Source organism: Atractosteus spatula, chromosome 25 (genome assembly GCF_055471065.1).
Source record: "Atractosteus spatula isolate fAtrSpa1 chromosome 25, fAtrSpa1.hap1, whole genome shotgun sequence".
NCBI classification, from domain to species: Eukaryota; Metazoa; Chordata; class Actinopteri; order Semionotiformes; family Lepisosteidae; genus Atractosteus; species Atractosteus spatula.
Genome location: NC_142730.1, coordinates 8,949,264 through 8,971,703, shown reverse-complemented (window position 1 = coordinate 8,971,703; position 22,440 = coordinate 8,949,264). Strand labels below are relative to the sequence as shown.

General features: G+C 50.4%; 1 protein-coding gene and 1 long non-coding RNA gene across 5 annotated transcripts; both read left to right on the top strand.

Annotated features, from left to right (window-relative positions):
• Nucleotides 1-598: 598 nt before the first annotated feature.
• Nucleotides 599-1,534, top strand: LOC148815335 (uncharacterized). The gene is made up of 2 exons (XR_016086075.1): nucleotides 599-1,012; nucleotides 1,160-1,534. It is a non-coding gene; the product is annotated as an uncharacterized LOC148815335 (long non-coding RNA).
• Nucleotides 1,535-6,689: 5,155 nt separating this feature from the next.
• Nucleotides 6,690-22,001, top strand: creb3l4 (cAMP responsive element binding protein 3 like 4). 4 transcript variants are annotated; one of them, XM_088905658.1, is made up of 10 exons: nucleotides 6,690-6,754; nucleotides 10,137-10,304; nucleotides 11,296-11,575; nucleotides 13,322-13,458; nucleotides 13,914-14,003; nucleotides 14,135-14,241; nucleotides 15,012-15,080; nucleotides 15,748-15,832; nucleotides 16,989-17,085; nucleotides 20,078-22,001. In XM_088905658.1, the coding sequence occupies exons 2-10, from the start codon at nucleotides 10,140-10,142 to the stop codon at nucleotides 20,407-20,409; spliced, it is 1,362 nt and encodes a 453-aa protein (XP_088761784.1). In that variant the 5' UTR covers nucleotides 6,690-6,754; nucleotides 10,137-10,139; the 3' UTR covers nucleotides 20,410-22,001. The 4 variants fall into 4 exon arrangements, with proteins under 4 accessions (XP_088761784.1, XP_088761783.1, XP_088761785.1 ...); XM_088905657.1 differs by having other exon boundaries at nucleotides 6,708-7,001; XM_088905659.1 differs by having other exon boundaries at nucleotides 6,725-8,537.
• The last annotated feature ends 439 nt before the right edge of the window (nucleotides 22,002-22,440 follow it).

Here is a 22,440-nt window from a genome sequence, read left to right as displayed (position 1 = left end):
ATCACCAGCGCCGTGTCCGACAGCACTGAGACGGCCAGGTGGGGAGAGGCGCAGCGGGCTCTCTCCAGAGCTGCCGCCGGCCTCTTCCCCCGAACCCCCGAGTCCAGTGGGAACAGACAAGGGCGGCGGGGACGGTGCCTGGTCGATAATGAGGCCGCGGAGCCGGTGCAGACATTCCAAGAGAAGAATGAGCTGAACTAGAAATCGGCTCAGGCAGCTCAAGACGCCTGTTGCTTCGGCGGTGAAGCGACGGATCCGTCGCTGAATCGAGGCTCTCTGAACGGGCTCATCTCGCCAGGATGTCCGCAGAGAGGAGTCTCGCAAGTCCTGTCGAAGTTGTGCCATTGTGCTGTGGAGGTAACTCTCTGACAGAGGCGCTGTGAGTGCGAATTATAAACGCTTTAAGATCCGCCCACAACGGTACATTTCCCGGGAAAGTATGTGGCTTGGCTCGAGGTTGCATCCGGTCCCGTGATTGTCGTCGAGCCAGGCCAGTGTGGATTTCTGCAGAACATGAGTCCGCCCCTTGATGACTCCCCCGCGCGACCACTCGCAGCTTCACAGCAACTGGGTAAAGTCCTACATTTGTGTACAGCCCTGTCCCCCGAGGTCGACGAGTGGCTGAAGACCGGGGATCGAGGCTGTGTGTTATCGGGGACGAGAGGATTCGCGTTAAACTTGTAATCTCTGCCACAAATACCGTGTGTTTTATACTATTGAAAGTTAATTTCCCGGTAACTTCGTGCGCCCCGGGTACAGCTTTATTTCGGCTCCGGTGCAGACGTGTCCCCCGAGGTCGTCGTGTGGCTGAAGACCGGGGACCGAGACTGTGTGTTATCGGGGACGAGAGGATTCGCGTTAAACTTGTAATTTCAGCCACATATACCGTGTGTTTTATACCATTAAAAGTTAATTTCCCGGTAACTTCGTGCGCCCCGGGTACAGCTTTATTTCGGCTCCGGCGCAGAACTGTCCCAGAGGCGGTCGTGTGGCTGAGAGCAGGAGATTTTCGGTAAGTTTGTATTTGCACTCGGTTTCCGAATTTTAAAAACCGCACCAATCTATTCCTATAATGTTAAAGCCGCTTGAATGAACGAATCGTGTATTGTTTCATTGAGACTTTTGTGTCCTTTGCTGTATTATACATTTTTCCTTTTAGTACGTGAATCTGCTTGCCGGCGAAGAGACAAGTACCCGAGAGACCTGACCGTCCTCCGCGCTCGCAGAAGCCCGCAGAGCCGAGGACCCGGCTCGCGTCACTGTGTCTCAGTCCAGGAGGTGCCTTTCGCGTTTTCCGATTTTCTTCCTGGAGAAATGATATATTCTTTCGTGTTTTTATTAAGGGAATGGGCGCAGGCTGTTTTTGCGTTGTTTTTTTCTTTCTCGAAGACCCTTTGCCCATTTTTCGATGGAATCATTCTCCTGTATTATGATGCGGTCTGAGGTGGTGAAAAAGAAGGATTCTTCGTGTTCATTCCCCTCGTTTTTTGTACTTCGAAAGTTTTTAAATTCGTAATAAAAATGTTGAAATCGAGCCCAGGAGTTTTCATTGAAGGTGTGCGATTCCTCTGTGTGTTGATGTGTTGCTGTGTCCATCGGTTTCCAATGAGTTTTGCCCGGCGAATACAGCCCTCTTGCACGTCAGGCTGTTGGACCGCAATTCTTCCTGCTGCGGCCCTGACAGGCTTTAACATTATAGGAATTATAGGCGTCTACCTTTAAAGAATCAACCATCCCATTCAGATGGTGCTGACCACCGAGGTCTTTTCCGCGTGAATTATGAAGCTGCGAGTGGTCGCGCGTGGGAGTCATCAAGGGGCGGACTCATGTTCTGCAGAAATCCACACTGGCCTGGCTCGACGACAATCACGGGACCGGATGCAACCTCGAGCCAAGCCACAGACTTTCCCGGGAAATGTACCGTTGTGGGCGGATCTTAAAGCGTTTATAACTCGCACTCACAGCGCCTCTGTCAGAGAGATACCTCCACAGCACAATGGCACAACTTCGACAGGACTTGCGAGACTCCTCTCTGCGGACATCCTGGCGAGATGAGCCCGTTCAGAGAGCCTCGATTCAGCGACGGATCCGTCGCTTCACCGCCGAAGCAACAGGCGTCTTGAGCTGCCTGAGCCGATTTCTAGTTCAGCTCATTCTTCTCTTGGAATGTCTGCACCGGCTCCGCGGCCTCATTATCGACCAGGCACCGTCCCCGCCGCCCTTGTCTGTTCCCACTGGACTCTTCCCCTCGGCAGCAGGGTGCCGCGCCGGTTCGGGGGAAGAGGCCGGCGGCAGCTCTGGATAGAGCCCGCTGCGCCTCTCCCCACCTGGCCGTCTCAGTGCTGTCGGACACGGCGCTGGTGATCATCCGCTCCGAAGCACGTCCTCCGCCCCAGAGGTCGGCGCCTTTATCCGCCTCGGCGGCGGTGTCTACTGTCTCCGGCCTCGGCGGGGCTGGTGCTGCGCTCCGTCACAGGTGCAGCGGGTCCAGGGTCCCACTGAGACCGGACACCCGCCGGGATCTCCGTCCCCCCCCGCCTGATTCTACGGCTCTCGCCGGCCGAAAACACGCCGGCGTCTACCTTTAAAGAATCAACCATCCCATTCAGATGGTGCTGACCGCCGAGGTCTTTTCCGCGTGAATTATGAAATAAACTGCGACTCTGAGTGTGGTGCTCATGCCTTGTCCTTGATCGTGTTGCCTCATTATTGCTCTCCCGTGTCTGGGTCGCGGTCTCTGGTGGAGGGGCTCAAGGCAGCAGGTGCAGCCGCTTCCGTGCTTTTCCTTGAGTTGAGCCCTCGATGACACTCCCGTGCTTCCACTCCCAGCTTCACTGCAACAGGGTGAGGTCCTACATGGGTGTCCAGACCTGTGCGTGCAGCTCAAGAGCGCGAAGCAGACCGATCGCTCATCTTCTCAGCACCGACATGTTTTGCACTGGAGCAAGAGGCTCGGTCCTCCCTGCCTGCAGACCAGCGCCAGCTGCCGAACATTCAGTCAAATGTCTGGATGTTGTTTCACTTGGACATTAGAGAGGACTGTGTGTCGATGAGTGGCAAACATTCCCAGTTAAATACATCACAGCTCACTGCAACACAGTAAAGTGTTGAAAAGTCCAAGGGGTGGTGGGGGGTGAATACTTTTGCAAGGCACTGTATAGAATCCAAGTTGTTCTGGATCGACTTGCAAAACATTCTCTATTAGAAGTTAAATGGGAAATATGACCCAGAGAAAAGCAGAGCAGGAGTCCGTAACGCTTTCACAGTGAAACACAGAGCGGTGAACACCATTCCAAACCCCAATGACTCCTCGTGTCCGTGTTGAGTGCTCCTACAGCTGCAGCAGGAAGAATTGCGGTCCAACAGCCTGACGTGCAGGAGGGCTGTATTCGCCGGGCAAAACTCATTGGAAACCGATGGACACAGCAACACATCAACACAGAGAGGAATCGCACACCTTCAATGAAAACTCCTGGGCTCGATTTCAACATTTTTATTACGAATTTAAAAACTTTCGAAGTACAAAAAACGAGGGGAATGAACACGAAGAATCCTTCTGTTTCACCACCTCAGACCGCATCATAATACAGGAGAATGATTCCATCGAAAAATGGGCAAAGGGTCTTCGAGAAAGAAAAAAACAACGCAAAAACAGCCTGAGCCCATTCCCTTAATAAAAACACGAAAGAATATATCATTTCTCCAGGAAGAAAATCGGAAAACGCGAAAGGCACCTCCTGGACTGAGACACAGTGACGCGAGCCGGGTCCTCGGCTCTGCGGGCTTCTGCGAGCGCGGAGGACGGTCAGGTCTCTCGGGTACTTGTCTCTTCGCCGGCAAGCAGATTCACGTATTAAAAGGAAAAATGTATAATACAGCAAAGGACACAAAAGTCTCAATGAAACAATACACGATTCGTTCATTCAAGCGGCTTTAACATTATAGGAACAGATTGGTGCGGTTTTTAAAATTCGGAAACCGAGTGCAAATACAAACTTACTGTACGGAAAATCTCCTGCTCTCAGCCACCCGCCCGCATCGGAGACAATTCTGCGCCGGAGCCGAAATAAAGCTGTACCCGGGGCGCACGAAGTTACCGGGAAATTAACTTTCAATGGTATAAAACACACGGTATATGTGGCTGAAATTACAAGTTTAACGCGAATCCTATCGTCCTTGACAGCACACAGCCTCGGTACCCGGTCTTCAGCCACACGACGACCTCGGGGGACAGGTCTGCACCGGAGCCGAAATAAAGCTGTACCCGGGGCGCACGAAATTACCGGGAAATTAACTTTCAATGGTATAAAACACACGGTATTTGTGGCAGAGATTACAAGTTTAACGCGAATCCTGTCGTCCCCGATAACACACAGCCTCGGTCCCCGCTCTTCAGCCACCCGTCGACCTCGGGGGACAGGTCTGAACACAAATGTAGGACTTTACCCAGTTGCTGTGAAGCTGCGAGTGGTCGCGCGGGGGAGTCATCAAGGGGCGGACTCATGTTCTGCAGAAATCCACACTGGCCTGGCTCGACGACAATCACGGGACCGGATGCAACCTTGAGCCAAGCCACAGACTTTCCCGGGAAATGTACCGTTGTGGGCGGATCTTAAAGCGTTTATAACTCGCACTCACAGCGCCTCTGTCAGAGAGTTACCTCCACAGCACAATGGCACAACTTCGACAGGACTTGCGAGACTCCTCTCTGCGGACATCCTGGCGAGATGAGCCCGTTCAGAGAGCCTCGATTCAGCGACGGATCCGTCGCTTCACCGCCGAAGCAACAGGCGTCTTGAGCTGCCTGAGCCGATTTCTAGTTCAGCTCATTCTTCTCTTGGAATGTCTGCACCGGCTCCGCGGCCTCATTATCGACCAGGCACCGTCCCCGCCGCCCTTGTCTGTTCCCACTGGACTCTTCCCCTCGGCAGCAGGGTGCCGCGCCGGTTCGGGGGAAGAGGCCGGCGGCAGCTCTGGAGAGAGCCCGCTGCGCCTCTCCCCACCTGGCCGTCTCAGTGCTGTCGGACACGGCGCTGGTGATCATCCGCTCCGAAGCACGTCCTCCGCCCCAGAGGTCGGCGCCTTTATCCGCCTCGGCGGCGGTGTCTACTGTCTCCGGCCTCGGCGGGGCTGGTGCTGCGCTCCGTCACAGGTGCAGCGGGTCCAGGGTCCCACTGAGACCGGACACCCGCCGGGATCTCCGTCCCCCCCCGCCTGATTCTACGGCTCTCGCCGGCCGAAAACACGCCGGCGTCTACCTTTAAAGAATCAACCATCCCATTCAGATGGTGCTGACCGCCGAGGTCTTTTCCGCGTGAATTATGAAATAAACTGCGACTCTGAGTGTGGTGCTCATGCCTTGTCCTTGATCGTGTTGCCTCATTATTGCTCTCCCGTGTCTGGGTCGCGGTCTCTGGTGGAGGGGCTCAAGGCAGCAGGTGCAGCCGCTTCCGTGCTTTTCCTTGAGTTGAGCCCTCGATGACACTCCCGTGCTTCCACTCCCAGCTTCACTGCAACAGGGTGAGGTCCTACATGGGTGTCCAGACCTGTGCGTGCAGCTCAAGAGCGCGAAGCAGACCGATCGCTCATCTTCTCAGCACCGACATGTTTTGCACTGGAGCAAGAGGCTCGGTCCTCCCTGCCTGCAGACCAGCGCCAGCTGCCGAACATTCAGTCAAATGTCTGGATGTTGTTTCACTTGGACATTAGAGAGGACTGTGTGTCGATGAGTGGCAAACATTCCCAGTTAAATACATCATAGCTCACTGCAACACAGTAAAGTGTTGAAAAGTCCAAGGGGTGGTGGGGGGTGAATACTTTTGCAAGGCACTGTATAGAATCCAAGTTGTTCTGGATCGACTTGCAAAACATTCTCTATTAGAAGTTAAATGGGAAATATGACCCAGAGAAAAGCAGAACAGGAGTCCGTAACGCTTTCACTGTGAAACAGAGCGACGAACACCGTTTCAAACCCAAATGATTCCTTTTGTTCATGTTGACATATGTTGTAACAATACTGAGCACCGCCTGACCGAGCCGTATTTAAAAAGATTTGGGGAGGAGAGGCGTGGTGAAGCAGGGACTGTCGGCGAGCAGGGATTGGCTATTGCCGAATGGAAAAGTAACTTGGATAACCTAAATGCTCTCTCCTGTAAAGAAAGCTAAGAGTATCCAGAGTGTGTGATAAGCCCCTGACACCTACACTGTGAATTTACACTACTCCCATCTCCGAGACGCCTCTGTGTCCCCAGGTGTACCAATAACAGACTCAGGAATTTGTTTTTCAGACTAAGAAAATCTTTCATCCTCTCTGCAATCTCACTCTCAATGTGAAATAACCCTCTTATCTCCCGAAACATTCATGTACTGTGTTCTTTCCTGGTGATGTCTGTCCGTTTTTTGTTGTCTTGTTGTGTTGGACTTTGCCGTAAAACAAACCCTCCAGGAGGTAAAAAAAAAAACTCGAACCGTTTTGCACGCATTTCATAAACACTTCCGGTTCTCTTAACTTTACCCTGACCTGCACTCTCTAACACACTGGAAGCCAATCGCAGCCAAGCGAATCCACCCTTCCACCCAATCAGACACATCAAATCGTCCTTTTGCTAGATCATGTGATTAACTCCGACCAATCGGAAGTAGGGTGGGCGTCAACCCATCCTTTTGTCCCCGCCTCCCGTCGTTTGATTGACAGAAGAGGTGCCAAGCTGGAGAAGAGGAGCTCAGCTGGTCATGAAGCGAACGTGCGAGTGAGGTATACTCTTGTCTGCTGCAAAACAAGTTTTAAAAATGCATCCTACGTGCATTGCGTCTGCGGCAGGCGGTATTTAGATCAGAGTCCAGTGTGTGAATTACCTGCCGTTTAAAGAAGGCACAGGATCAAGCAGAAAGCAGGGAGAACCGAGGATTTGGTTATTACTGCTCGGATAACAATGTAGTTCTTGTTTATCCGGCTGGGCAGCTACTGTAACTCTCCGCCCACAGTTAGACAAAACCCTAAGGTAGGTGAGGCTCTCGTGTCGAAATCCGTGGTCGCGCCGTGCATTGCTGAGCAAGGCAGTTTAACTAGCTCTTCACAAAGTGCGCAGGTTGCTTTTTTCGAAGTGCTTGTGATAGCGGCACCCTTGTTATCCTGTCGAGTATGCTAAGTTGTGGACGCTGTGCTGAGCGACAGACATACCTGAGGGACACCACTCTCAAGTTTTGAAGATCATGGACATCAGTGGATATTTAACGGTATTGCTCACCTTGAACAAATTGTCCTTATTCTTCGCAGTAGCTAGACCTGAGTAAACCACTACATTAGACAGAGTTAGAAAGGTAGAAACAGTACTCACACCTGATCTGTATTTTAACTTTAGGAGCTAGTCTTTCTCGCCTCTCAGCTAGTTAAGGGCTGCCTACTTGTAATGTGTGGTTGTTAAAGGATGTGTTTTGCCTGTTCCTGTTTGTGAAACGTTGCTCTCTGTTGTGTTACCGGCTGGCATCGGAGGGCGGGGGGGTAGTTAATAGGACTGAGGGGTGCTTTTCTCGCTCAGGGGCCCTGAACAGGAGGTGTGTCTTCACACAGAGAGTTGCGGGTGCATGGAGCAAGAAATGTTTTTGATTGCATCCTGGGCACAAAAAACAACCAGCAATAAAACAAATGAGACTGACCTGTCATTTCTAGAAGGAAAAGACACAGATGGGGAACAGTGATGTTGTCTGTCCAGTAGTGCACGCAATATACTTCCCTTTACAAAGCTTGGAACAGGATCTCATTCGACTTAACTAGGACAGGAACAAGGATCACTACGGGAGAGGCAGGCAGAGATGTTTTTGCATTTGGGCACAGAACTTCTTCCTTTAAGGGTTTGATCCACATTTGTGTCTTTAAGTTAATTATAAGGCCTAAGAAAGTCCTGGCTGGAGCCCATCTATCAATTTTGTTGTGGTGTCAGTCAAGGTACAAGGATCCCACTGGCTGGGATGTCATTTTCCACTTTAGGCTGTTACTCTAGAAAAGCTTGTACCCGTTTCTTGCAGCTGGGAGGACTGGAATAGACAGGGCAAAGGTCTGAACTGAGAATTTGTTCTTACAGTTGGGGACAAAGTCCGTAGTTCTTGCAGGGGAGCTGAATGGAGGCATTACAAGGGCCGGGCAGCAGAGAAGAGCATCCAGCTGCTGGTGCTGGGCTTTTCTTTAAAAGAAAAAATGGTCATGTTTTCTGGATGTGCTTGACCACGTCTTGAACGTCTTGATTTTGATGTGTCTGCCAGCATTGTGTGCTGTGCGTTTTAACAGATGGGGGGGGGGGGGCGATTGCAGATCGCATTTGGTTGATAACTTGTGAAGCACTGCAGCAGGGCCTCGTGGTTTAAAGAGGAGAAGGACAGGTGACAAACTGCTAACCCAACACGAAAAGCAAGTTTTCTCTTCGTTAGCTTAACCTCCCGGAGTCGTGCAGGTGAAGGAGAATGTCCAACCCAGGCTTGTGAATTCAGACTCCCTGAGACCTCCATCTCCGTCTGAGGAATCTGAAGAACAAACGTCAGAGGTGCCTTTGAAAAGTTATAGCTTGTGTGTCTTGTGTGCGTTTATTTTTAATCGTTAAAGTCGGGGTGTTAGCAGGTGAAATGCTCAGAATGACCCACGGAGAGCCTAGTTTTGGAACAAAAGCTAACAAATGGTGAATTAAAATGTAAAAAGGTGCACCTTCAGAGTTCACAAGGGCAAGTGAACATACAACTAGGAGCAGGCGGAAGGTTGTTACACAAAGAGTTGTGGGGGTATGGCACAAGCAGCCCGGTCATGTGGTTGAAGGCCACCCTGGCGTCTAATAAAAAATGGCTATTTGAGATCCTCTGACTAATTAGCTTCTAGCTTTCACACAAGCAAGGAGAGCTAAATGGTCTCTTGACATTGTGCTTGGTTTTCTTCTGATCTTTAGCGTGGGTTATACATGAGGTCTGCAAGTACACAGAAGTAAACCAGGCTGAAGTCAATGATTCATTGCAGCAAGATGAGTCGCCTAAGAAGGACTAGAGGGCCGAATTTGAATTCCTTGACTTCTTTTTTTTTCCACCAGGATGCAGACATCCTTGTCACGTGTGGGGAGGGGGGATGGTGGCTCCAGAAGTGTGCAAACAGAGCCCGAGCAGCAGCTCTTCCTGAGGCTCCGCACAGCCGCCCTGGGCAAACACGGCACCCGAGCCTCCTTGCCGGGCAGCGTGCCTCTTCTGTCCTGCGCAGAGAGGCACAGGTGCCTCTTTCTCACATCGTGGGGAAGCCAGAGGCTATCCCAGCAAGCAACAGGCACAAGGCAGGGTACACCCTGGACGGGACGCCAGTCCATCACAGAGCAGACACACACAGACACACTCGCACCAGGGCCAGTTTTCCCAGAAGACAGTTCACCTACCAGCATGTCTTTGGACAGTGGGGAGAAATCAGAGCTCTTGGAGGAAACTCACACTAACACAGGGAGAACATGAAGAGGTGTTAGTGGGGTCAGGAGGGGGCGCTCACCCTGCGGTGTGTGTGGGTCCTAATGTCCCAGTACAGTGATGGGGACACTGTACTGTAAAAAAGCCCCGTCCTTAGGATGAGACGTAACACAGAGATACTGACTCTGTATAAATACTATATAAAAATTTATATGGGGTGTTTCTCGAAAAGAGTAGGGGTGTTACCCTGGTGTCCTGGCCAAACTCCCCCCTGGCCTTTACCCATCATGGCCGCCTTATAACCCCCGTCTCTGAACTGGCCTCATCACTCTGCTCTCCTCCCCACTGAGAACTGGTGTGTGGGGGGCGGACTGGAGCATCATCCAGGTGGGGGGATACACACTGGTGGTGGTGGAGGGGATCCCCATGACCTGTAAAGCTCTTTGAGTGGACCGTCCAGAAAAGCGCTATAGAAGTGTCAGGATTCTCCACACAGAGAGCATCCCAGTGCCCCAGCGCTGTGAGGCAGCAGTGTTGACCACTGCGCCACCATGCTGCCCTCTGGCACCGGATTAAAAAGGTCGGATGAATAAGCCGGCGCCTCCTCTCAGCTCTCCTGTCTGCGCGTGCCTGTGGGCAGGGCTTCAGGGCCGCAGGTGTGTTTCCCTCGTAAATGCAAATCTCCGGGTCTCTTGTGTTCGGCCGTTCAGGAGATGGACGCGGAGAGCGGGCGGGTGTTTTTCGGCCAGCAGGGGGAGGAGGAGGAGGAGGTGATGGCCGAGAGCAGTCTGGGGGCGGAGGGGCCCTTCTCCTATCCCGAAGCCCTCTGTGGGGGCGCGGAGAAAACGCTGGAAGAGTGGGCGCTGGATCCCCACTGTGTAAGTGCTCTGAAAGATCTGGGACGCTTTCGGCATTTTAGATCTGTGATGTGCAAAGAACGTACTGAGACACCCCTTTGTTTTGACACAACAATATGACTGTTAAAGGGACAGGAGGTGTCTCTGCTTTCAGTGATAATTAGTTAATGAGGTGTTTTTTTTCCCATGTTAAACCGCTTAATTCCTAAAGATTCTGCTGTCTTAATCCTAGAGCTGCATCAGGTTGGTTTGCTTATTCAGACTGAAAGATGTCTTAGTCTCTCTTGTTTGCTTATGTACAGCCAGTGTTGGGAAATTAACTTCCAAAAAGTAATCCATTACAGTTACAAGTTACTTGTGCAAGGAACTCCTCCTTTAAATTTCTTGGGGGAAAACTGCTATTGGGTGGAAATATTCTATCATGTAGTTGCATACTATATAGATCACTGTAACTGATGACCTTTGAGTTTTTCTTTCACCCACTGTCTTGTAAAATTTGAAAAGTAATTCCTTTATGCACGTGCTTGCAGTGGTAAAGGCTTAAATTCTAAAAGTAACTTTCCACAGCACTGCTTACAACAGCCAGCAGGTGTAGGTGACATGAGTCACGCCTCTTGGAGAGAGGGTCAACCTCTATAGTCCAGAGGTCTGCAGCTCCAGCTTCATCATGAGCAGACTGTCTGGGGTTTGCTTTCTGGTGCAGCAGTGAGAGATGCTGCCTCTCCAACCGGCATTAACCTTTGAGGCAGCAGATCAGGGCTCTGTACTCATAACTGGAAGGTTGTGGGTTCAGATCCCAGGCGAGTTGCTGATTTTGTACCCTTGACGTACGTCATACTCAAGACTGCTTCAGTAAAATGCTGAGTTGTGTGCAAGTTGCTCTGGATAAAAGCAGTAGCTCAATTAAATTTAAAAAAATGTAACTCTCGGGGCCTGAAAATCGAATGGGATTGCGTGAGTCTCTCCAGGCGTTACCAGAGCTGAGGTCACGGCTTAAAATCTCTGCCTGCAGGGGCTGAACGACAGCGAGTCGGAGGACATCCTTCACGCCATGATCAACCCCAATGAGGTGTACCCCTCCTCCGGGGCGCCCCTCGAGTCTCCCTCCGAGAGCGACAGCGGCATCTCCGAGGACCCCCGCTCGGACAGCCCCCCCGGCGGCGAGCCGGCCCCCGGGGGGCCCCCCTGCGCCCCGCCTGCCGTGTACCAGGTGGTGTACGACATCAGCGGCCTGGACGGCGTCAGGACGGAGCCCGCGCAGCGCAGCGTGGACGTCATCTCCATCGAGCTGGGTGAGCGCGCTTGGGTACCCAACCATCCGTCCGCCTGTCTCCACCCACTTTCTCCAGTACAGAATCACGGGAGGGGTGGATCTCTGCCAGCAGCGGGCGCAAAGCGGGGTACACCCTAGACAGTCCATGGCAGGGCGGACAGACACAAACACACTCGCACCAGGGCCAGAAGTCAATTAATCCACCAGCATGTCTGTGACCTGTGGGAGGAGACCAGAGCACCTGGAGGAAACCCACACAAACCTGGGGAGAACATGCAAACTCCACACGGACAGCACCGTCCACAAATGTCCACAATTTGTCCACAAATGTCCACATGTCCTCTCATCCGTCCACAAATGAGAGGCAGCCATTTGGCAGTTCGGCGCTAATTGATCCATGAAGCTCGTCCAGCAGTCGCTTCACACTCCCACCACCCTTTGTGTAAAGAAGCGCCACCGTGAACTTAGGGCCCCAGTGCTGTGAGGCAGCAACGCTGACCACTATGCTGTCCTTCCTAGAAACAAAAACATTGTTTTTTAAGACTGTCACAGGCTCTGGGTACAAAGAAAGATGTCATTTTTGTTCTGTCGGCTCGTGGCAGTGTCTCCTTTGACAAAGGATACAGCAGGCTTTTTTCCGACTCCCTGTAATTTGCAACAGAGACCAAGTATTTGTGGAAGTGCATTTAAAAGTTCACAGGCGGCGCTTCTTTACACAAAGGGTGGTGGGAGTGTGTGGCGACTGCTGGATGAGCTTCATGGATCCATTAGCGCCGAACTGCCAAATGGCTGCCCCTCATTTGTAACTTTTCTTATCATCTAATAAAATAATAATTGATCATTCTAATAAGTGCCTTCTACGCGAGTTGCATCAGTCCTAATTCCATCTTGTCCTGGTGGAAATTCACTCCCACTTGGATTCAGGTCCAAGTCTGAACGTATTGCGATATGTGCCTGTAGGAACTCTGTTTCCCATAAATCTGTGAGGAGACCGTTCTGCTGCAAGTTAACTGGAGGCTATTGAATTATGACTTGTACCCTTGGCCTAAAATTTCCTCCGACCACTGACTCCAGTGACTGAATCCTTGTTAAAGAAACATATTTGATCTCCATAAACTGCATTAAGTTAATAAATCAGAGATTAGTTGATCAAACTTTTCTTTTTGCACCTTGTTACGTTTTTTCCCCATCTGGCATGTTTAAACACGAAACTTCTTCATGTCGTTTTCGTTGCGTTTCTGTGAAACAAAACTGAACGTGAATAAAATAGGCAGAGTGGTGGCTCTGTGGCTCAGGATCTGCGCCTGTGGCTGGAAGGTTGCCTGTTCAAATCCCGCAGCCGGCAGGGAAATCCTACTGGCCCTTCACCCCAGCTGCTCCAGGGGCGCTGTATAAATGGCTGACCCTGCACTCTGACCCCCAGCTTCTCTCCCTGTCTGTGTGTCTCATGGAGAGCAAGCTGGGGTATGCGAAAAGATAATTCCTAATGCAAGAAATTGTAAAGGGTTAATAAAGTGATGTTAAAATAATAGCTGGAGTCGTTAGTCGCTATTGGAATCGCCCTGTTAACACATCAGGCTGTTTCCCTGTCAAATCCCCACTTCCAGCAGCTGCTGACTGCCCACTGCAGGTCAGATCGCTGTCCTCCCCTCGTGAGCTCCTCCCTGGTCCTTCCTACTGTCTCCCACTTCTTATTTGCTCCGATGGGCCTCTTTTCGGACCTGCAACATGACGGCTGCTCTTTATTCGGACCGCTTTCCTGCAGATGCCTGGAATTCCCAGATGCTGATCCCCGAATCCTGCATCGTCAACGAGCTGCCTATGATTCCAGCGGGCAAACCCGGCACCTCCCTCCCCTCGCCCGCTGGCCCCGGAGATTCCCACATTGCGGATAATTTCCCGGTGAGTGCAGGGAGGGGGGGGGGTGTGTGTGTGGACAGGTGCAGGGGTCACCTTTGTGTTCATGTGAAGTGTGGTCACTCGGCTCGCCTGGAAGGCACTGCCCCGCTCGGTACAGCGGGCTCCGACGGGTCAGAGGAGCCCGTCCGCACTGCCCGGGTCTGCCTGGGGGTGGGAGGAGGGCTCAGGAACTGTTTGGCATGATCCAATGCATAAAGATACAATTGGCGATTCCAAATTGGGTGGGCATATAAGAAGAAAAATACAAATTGATGAGCAAAACGTCAAATTTAAGGGAAGCAATGCTACAGTGGGAAAAATATACAGTGTATCAGCAAGACCACGTTTGGAGGATTGTGTCTGTACGTTTTGCAGGCTGCAGTTGCAGGCTTTCTCACTCATCTGCTATTGCAGCTGGGAGCACCGCTAATAATGGTGATATCCTCCCCTCCACACAGCTGTATCCGGAACTGTGCCTGACGGAAGAGGAGCAGAAGCTCCTGACCCAGGAAGGAGTCTCTCTGCCCAACAACCTGCCCCTCACCAAGGTAACCTGGCCTCTCCATGGCGACCTCGCCTTGGCGAATTGCTGCTCTGTCCCTGGGTTTGCGCTGGGTGGGGTGGCTCTTTGACACCATTTTGTGGCGCTAACCCGCGCGGCTCCTCTCTCCCACCGCAGGCAGAGGAGCGGATCCTGAAGAAAGTTCGCCGAAAGATCCGCAATAAGCAGTCGGCGCAGGACAGTCGCCGGCGGAAGAAGGAATATATCGACGGGCTGGAGAGCAGGTGAGTCGGCCGCTGTTGGAGCACTTCCGGGTCAGGGGGTGGAGTTTTAATGGTCAAAGGTCAGGGGGTGGGGTTTAAATGGTGAAAGGTCAGCCAGGTGGTAACAGTTTGGTCTGGTCTTGGATGTTCAGCAAGGGTCAGTACCGGGCCAGGGGGACAGCCAGCCCAGGTGATTCGATATTTGGAAAGCAGATTGCTGATATCAAACTATAATCTGTACACCAACTTCTCGCAGTTTTCGCCAACTTCATCTGTGACGTGCCTCTTGATGCCACAGTTGGTTTCCACAATCCTGCGAGATTTCTAAATGTCCTTGGCAGCTGTCAGATCTTGGAAGAGAAGCGCAGCTGGTCCTGGTTCGGACATGGGCAGTAGAGATCTTGGGAGCAATCAGGTTGCACGTTAGTAGGCCGCAAGCCTGGCAAGACCAGAAGGCAGCGCTGTTGTCCCCAGGAGCAGGACTTTCAGGCCCATCTTTGGAATGGGAAGGAGGTGGGAAGCCCTGGACACTATCATTCCATTGCAGCAGAAGATAACTAAACCACTTAAAAGATTCAAGTTCAGAGACTTGGAATGCCAAAGCTAAAATCACTGGAGATGTTAAACCTAGCTCTTGGGTGTTTATGGTCATTGATAGTCCCATGTTGCTACTCAGTATGGTCCAGGGCAGGATGTTTCTAGGTAGACTTCGCGGTTGGAATTTGCAGTGTTCTCCTGGCTTGTGTGTATGTGGGCGTCTTTAACCGTCGTTGTATGTGCTGGGTCCTTAGGGTGGCAGCCTGCTCTGCGCAGAACCAGGAGCTGCAGAGGACGGTGGAACAGCTGGAGAAGCACAACATGTAGGTGACACATCTGGGAGGGAGCTCACCGCAGTGCAGAGCTGGCAGTAACACAGGCGGTCCCGACTCCGAGGAACCGGACAGGCAGAGCTTATTTGTTTAGGCTCTGCAGGGCTTTGGAACGGGAAATGCTGAGCAGCGGGAGAGGACGAGTTGGAGCTGTGGTTAGGAGAGATGGATCAGGGTGGTCATTATGCCGAAAGAGAGATTTTAATGTGGATGAAGTGTGCATGGCGAGGGTGTTGTGGATCACTGGCGCTACCAGGAATGAGTTCATTCCTAGAGCAGCGATGCTCACCAGTGTGCTGTCCTTCATCTGTGTCCAGGAAACCAAAAAAAGTTGTTTTTTTTAAATGTCACGGGCTGTGCGTACATGAGTGATGTCATTCTTTTCCTGTCGGTAAGGTTTTTAATGCGAGTGAGGCCGAGAGTGAGTGAAGGGAGTGGGAGAGAGTGGGAGGCCTGTGCGTCATTCCTTTTTTTTAATGGGGTCTGGTGTCACAGGTGCAGTAGGGGTGTGTCTGCTCCAGGGTGTCATTTTGTCGGGCTGTTTCGAGTACGGGACACCCCGCCGTGGAGGCGCCTGCGGGAGAAATCCGCTGGCGACGCCTTGCGAGGTCGCGCCCGTGTGCCGCGGGCTCTTGACACGCCTGTCCTGTGTTGGCAGGTCACTGTTAGCCCAGTTAAGGAGGCTGCAGTCTCTGATCAAACAGACGGCAACCAAGGCAGCACAGACCAGCACCTGCATCATGGTGAGACCTCCCCGTTTGTCCCCCTGTCTGTCTAGCCCGTCTACTCGCGATCGCTGCTCCTTGAGAACTGATGGTGCAGATTCTTACAGAATTAAAAACTCTGTCTTTGTAGCTGCCTCATTCAGGGGCCTTAATTGTGTCTGACTTGTCTGTTTGTGTGAGTCTCTTCATTTCTGCTTAGTGCAGTAAATAAAGCTATTTAGTCTTCTTTTATTTTTATAGTATTTATATCAACCCTTTAGTTTCGTTAGTGGGGGTTGCAGTAAGTCCTTTGAATTAAGCCTTATTCGTAATGTGTTCATCTTTGCCTTTTTGTAACCTGTTTTTCTTCGAAAAGACTTTGCAGATGTACAGCAGAGTCCCGATTATCCAACCTAAACGGGACCCCTAATATGTCAGATAATCAAAAAATGTCGGATAATGCGGAGACTGAGTAGACAAATCATAGATTAATGGAAGTATAAGTATGAAATCTGGTGTATTAATCGAATAGAGTATAGAACTAGTAGTAGTTATTATTTTACAAAATTGGGATCTGTTTCCCAGATGTGCTCCTCTTCCCTGCGACAAGGTCTGGGCAGCGTCTCGGTAACATGACTTTGGGAGCGGCTGCCTCCTCTCGTTGTGAGCTAGCGCCGCTTCGGGAGCCTGGACCCCTCCGCTGTGAGGGAATCTTTCCGATCTGTCGAGTCCCAGCGCAGACTCGTTAAGGGAAGACACAATAGGAAAAATAAAAAGAGCGCCATCACTGTAGGTACGGTACAGACATAAATCGCGAGCGCAAACGGGCAAGCGAAGCTACGTCAATGGCGGTACGTGACGCACTGAGGGACAAAGCAGCGTGGGATTGGGCAAAATATTATGCATGCGCACGCATACCGTATAGAGCATGTTGAGCGGCTATGTCGGATAATCGAGGGTCGGATAATCGAGGCTGTACTGTGTTTCGAAATTGGACGACTGCACTATCTGTCCCTGCTTTTGAGATTCACAGCCAAATCGTAACGGCCAAGAACGCTGGCCCCCTCTGTGGCATTACGGCCAGCGTTGGCGCGGGGTGCACTGGCGGCGTGTCACTGTAGCCCCGGGCTGGCCGTGATCTCCGTGCCCTTCTCTGTGGGAAGAACCCCCCGCTGATCCCCGGCTTCGTTTACAGATCATCATCTTCTCCCTGGCTCTGATCCTCTTCCCCAGCTACAGCCCCTTCCGCTGGGGCCCTGCGGCCGCGGAGGAACCCTACGCTCCCAGAGGGGGTGAGTCACCGCCCGCCGGCTGCCTGCTCTTTCCCATGGTACCCCAGCCTTCAGCCCTGCCACAGGGAAGGCGGGGGGGAGGTTGGATTTATAATGGATCCCATTATAAACTCTCCCCCTCCCCCAAAGCTGCATATGGTAACTGTGACATTTTCCTACACCTGTAGGAAGTGCTCAAGTTTATACTTCCTGGTACTCTGGGCCTGTGGTCAATCTGCCAGTTAGTCTTGAAATGTGGAAGATGCTTTGCAAAGAATGATGGGATTGACACACCCGAAGGAGGCTCCACAGCTGAAACGTTGTGTCTTTTCTTCTCTTTTCAGCCTGGAATAAACCTGAAATGATAAACGTTAGTAGCTGCACACAGCTCAGATGTGAGCAAACTGAAATGATAATCATATTTAGGGAGTTAGTGTGGGTTTCCTCCCACAGTCCAAAAACATGCTGGCCGGTTAGTTGGCTTCTCTAAGGTTAGCCCTGGTGTGAGTGTTTGTCTGTGTCGGTCTGCCTGTCAGTGGACTGGTGTCCTGACCATGGTGTACCCTGCCTTGCACCCGTTGCTTGCTGGGATAGGCTCCAGCTCCCTCGTGACCCAGAATTGGATGAATGGGTCAGCAAATGGATGAATGGATGGGTGAACACTGTCATTTTGAGCGATTGATTTGCGCGTTGTGAAAGCCATGTGGGTCATTTCTGCAGTGCAATAATCATTCAGTTTTAATACATCAATAAGTACTTCCAAGTGATATACCATATTTACCCCCCAATATAAGCTGTCCCTTAATTTAAGCCACAACCAGAAATGTGGTCAGTGGGAATTGAGAAAAATTTCACAAAGCACAAATTAGCTTTCTGAATTGTGGAAATGAAAAACAGTGTTTTGGTTTTAAATAAATTTTAAAAACTAAAGGAAAACGGAGAGGACTTAAAAAACTGTAAATAATGTAAATATTACAGTATTATTACAAAATGTAAATAATACCAAGATGAACACCATGCTCTCTTCTCTAAAACCCTTCTTGCTTCCCTTTCCAAATGAGAGCTCTTCCTCTCTTTGTACCTCGCTCGTCCACCCTGGACTGACTTGTGGCCGGACGATTCCCATGCGGTCCGGCACAAAGGATCACCTTCCTCATCACAAAAGTGTACTGTGACCTCTTGATCATTTGGGAGAACTAAAACTGCTTTCATCACTCGATCGCAACAGCATGTCAGAGCCAAGCAAAATGGCGGGCTGTTACAGTCAGCGCAGACAGGTCAGCACTGTTCAGCGCCCCAGTGGGACACATGCCAACACCCCGATCGACATCTGGATCTTCTTTCTTCTTGCGTTTTGAAATACGTCGCAGGCCAGTTGTGCCACCCTGAAATCTGGGGGGGAAACGTGTAGCTTATATCTTGGTAAATACCGGAGGTAGCACTTGTAGGCTTCTTCTGATGTAGACAATAGCGCAAGACTTCAGGTCAGTAGAGTAATACTTCAAGTAGTATAATTTAAATATCAAATATCACATAATCAAAGTCCTTAGCTGATAAAATTGTCTTGATCCCTTTTGCCTTCGGTGCTCCAGCAATGATGGAGGTTCCCTTTAGAACTTCTGCATGTTTATTATCTTGAAGCCTCCAGCTTTCCAATTGAGGAAGAAACTTGAAAAGACTCAAGTTAAGGTGCTTATTAGTTCTGTTAAGGGCCTTGGTGAAGTAAGTGAGGCCTCAGCTGGAATGAAAGCCAACCATTGTGGGCATCCTAAGGCCTGTAACTGGAGATCCCTGCTATTGGTAAAGAGCCACTCTATATGTGTGTCTTCTGCCAACTGTAACTGTACAACACTTAAGCCAGGAACAGGTTATTCTAACAATTTCCCAGGTTCCGAGAAAGCTCCTAGTATTCACTATTCAATGTCTTGATGCAGTGGCATATACAGTTATACACGTAATCGATCCCGGAACAGTGATAAATCGGCTTATGTTTCGTCTTTGTATGAACAATAGCTGGAATCTAACAGGAAGACTCGAGAGCGCAGAAGTGTAGAAGAGCAGGAGTAGTCTTTCTTTCCCGTTCCTGTGCAAGCCTTACAGCAGGTAGAGCCGTTGAAGGTAAATGCTGAGAGAGGACAGCAGCAGCATGGAGCCATCCTGCTCCATAATGAGCTCTCTGCTCCAGGGCGGGCTGGGCCAGTTGGCCAAGCTGCAGGAGGGGCAGTGCTGTCTGGTGCTGCTGGAGTCGGGCTTGAACACAAGGTCTCAGCCAATCAGTGGAGCCCATTTGCCGGCGACCGAGTGAGCTCATGCTGAATCTGGAGGGAGGGCGCCTGCTCTCACTCGGTTTAATGCCACCAGACCTGGGGTGGTGAGCTCGGGGGCGCACAGAGCTTGTACAACCCCCCATCCGTCCCCATCCGGGCCTCATGTGACCCAGACTGATCACCCGTGAAGATAGAGTGAAAATGGGAAGCTGGTGCTGGAGACATCTTTTCCCTTCATGAATTTGACCTTCCCCCCCCCAAAACCATCCCATCAGAGAGTCTGTGTGTCCATTTGCTTCTTGAATCCCACGCTCTTGAAGTTGCATTGTCAAAGACTTTGCATTGGTTCACAGACCATGCGACTGGAAAGTGAAAGGACAAAGTCCAGTCAACATTCAGGTATGCAAGAGGCCCATTGCAGTGGAAAAACAACTTTGTACAACTCAGATAAGTTTACACGGGGTGTGTTTATCCAAAGTCTCCGATAAGAGTGTGTACTCCAGGTGTCTGTACAACAGGATGTTAAATTCTAGGTTTAATTAGACCAGCTTAACAGCTTGTCCAAGTTTTTCAGGTGTTGTTTAAAAGGACTGGAAAAATTGCAGACACAAGCCCTCCAGGGCTACAGTTATGGTCTAAGTGATATGCGATCTGCCTCATAGTTATATACATGATAACATAATCCTGATGCAGATAGTCTAAGAACTATCCCATGCCCCACGCTAACCCAGTGCCTGTCATTGCAGTTATTTCCAGAAACATCCTCACCGATTCAGCTGCCTCCCACGAACTGGACGTTGGCCATGATATCGAAGCTGGACATGACCTCCCGCCCTCTTCGGCGGTCGGCGGCCAATCGGACGACCCCGGCCCGCCCCCGGTACTCTTTCAGCAGCCAATCGCAGGCCCGGAGGCTGCCACCCCAGAGGGAGCTGTTCAGGAGCAGAGCCAACCCAGGAATGGGTCGTTAAAGGAAGAGGGAAGGACTAACGAGCTGGCGATGAGTCTGGCAGCAGGGAAGGGACAGGGGCCAGCGAGCGCAGACTCTGCGAAGCCCGCCCACGCCGATGAAATGTAGATGTCCCTTTTTTCCCCCCCAAGTACTTTGTAGAAGAGGAGCGACCAAGTCCATTCTTCAGTGTTACAAGGCGCTTTCTGACTTTCATTCCATCTGGGATTCTGTTACCAAATACTGACTTTTGATGGTGACATTTAACTGTTTTTTTTTTTTGCTCACCCTGGAGCATTTGAGTTGCACTTCTGTAGTGCACTGCTCATCACAATCTGCTCTCAGCAGAACCCAGCGATCAAACACTGGGGCTGGAGAACACTAAGTGTGCAGCGGTATATCCAACCCCACTCCAGCCTGACTATAGAGTCATCCTCATTTAGGCCTGGAGGGAGGTGTCTGTCTTTAAACACCATTTAGAGCTTGGCATGGGATAGGGCAGTTGCTCTGGAGTGGCTCTTGTTGTGAAGGACGGGGGTGTGAGTTTGGGTTAATTTCTCCTCCCAAGAAATGCCTCTTCCTGTAGGAGGTTGATTGGCCATTGCACACCATACGCCATTGGCCTGTTAATTGCCCTGATCTCTGATTTACTTTCCAAAATCTGAGCAGACTGGGAATTTACCTATGAAACCCCATCTAAAATCATGAAAGACTGTTGATCTGATGAAGTCATTTGGGCCAGCATTGTGCTAGAACTATTTTAACTTTCTTGTTTTTCTTTTCAAGGAAGAACGTTCTTGAGTAGGCTGCAGGTGAACATGAGCTGAAGGCAGACCATGAGAGCTCGCAGCCTGAGACAAGGATGTGGTGTGGGGCTGGTTGCATGTTAAGCAGATGTGGGATTGAAGTGCTGTGGTGTGTTAAGACAAGGCATCAGTTTGGATTCTCGGGCATTATGGGACTTGTAGGTTAGCGCAGTTTGCCAACAGAGAACAGGACAAGAAGAACACGTGGACTTGTACAGCACAAGGATAAGGAGAAAGTTTTGCATCACCACGAGAAGAGGGTTTACAGTCACCTGCCAGCTCTCCCTGCTGCTGGAATGGATCTTTCTTCATCAGTTTAGTGATGTTTAGCGTTCAGTGGCGCCAGGAAACAACGGTACTGGATCAGGTGTGTGTAGGTCCAGTAAACCTGCAGTTGGAATAAGTGTCTACAGCACATACTGATCCGAACCACTGTAAGCAGCTTGTTGAGACGCCTTGTACAGAAATGTTTACATCTGTCCCATGAGCAAATGTAAACTTGTAATGGTAGATTTTCTTCAGTCTTGCACAGGCCTCATCCCAGCAAGGACTTTACACATTGAGACACTGTATAGACAGTCTTGGTGGAGTCTGCATTCATAAGTGAGCATGTGTGTGTGTGCACATGTACACCTGTACTTACTGCTCTTCATACCTGCTCTGTAACTTCTATTGGACCATATGGGTAACCACCCAGTTCCTCAGCCTTCAGAATGACTGGGATCCTACTGCTGAAATATTTTATTTTCTGTATTTATTTTGTATAAAGGGGAGAATATGAAGAAGATTCTCGTTTTTTTTATATATGTATTGAGAAATGGGGATGTATGGTGTTCGTTAGTTAACGGTAAGAGGAATACCTGCATTGGCTTGTTTGTTAATTAATTTAGATTTTCTCAGTAAATTCTTTAACTCAGTTTCCTAAAATAGCCTTTTCTTTGCTAGATGATGACGGGTACACAGGGATTATGGGTGTGGGGGTTAGAGCACATGTTGACGTATTCATGCAATATAAAAGACGTCCTGAAAGAACATGTAATGCTAACAGCCAGACGGTGAACTCATTACAGCTCCTCCACTCTTGGGTGACTCACTTTGTCTAAAGTTTACAAATACAGTTAAGTAAAATACACAACATACAATTCATCAGCAGACATAAAAGAAGAATGACACATCGGACATGAAAAAGCATGCATTCATCAACAAAATCAAACCGATCATAATGCAGATACCTTGTACAGTTTCATTAACAGCTTGTGTTCAGTGCTTGTATGGAGTAGGAGATAAAACACCTTTTATACACATTTCTGACAGCTCCTGAAATGTGTGCCAGCTGGAAGGATTGCAAACGGAG

Excerpts from the sequence above, each read along its gene's own strand:
- creb3l4 (XM_088905656.1), top strand. The coding sequence starts at position 7,213 with ATGGACATCAGTGGATATTTAACG. Across the intron at positions 7,237-10,136 it reads ACATCAGTGGATATTTAACG|GAGATGGACGCGGAGAGCGG; the intron begins GTATTGCTCACC and ends TCGGCCGTTCAG. Across the intron at positions 17,086-20,077 it reads ACCCTACGCTCCCAGAGGGG|TTATTTCCAGAAACATCCTC; the intron begins GTGAGTCACCGC and ends CTGTCATTGCAG.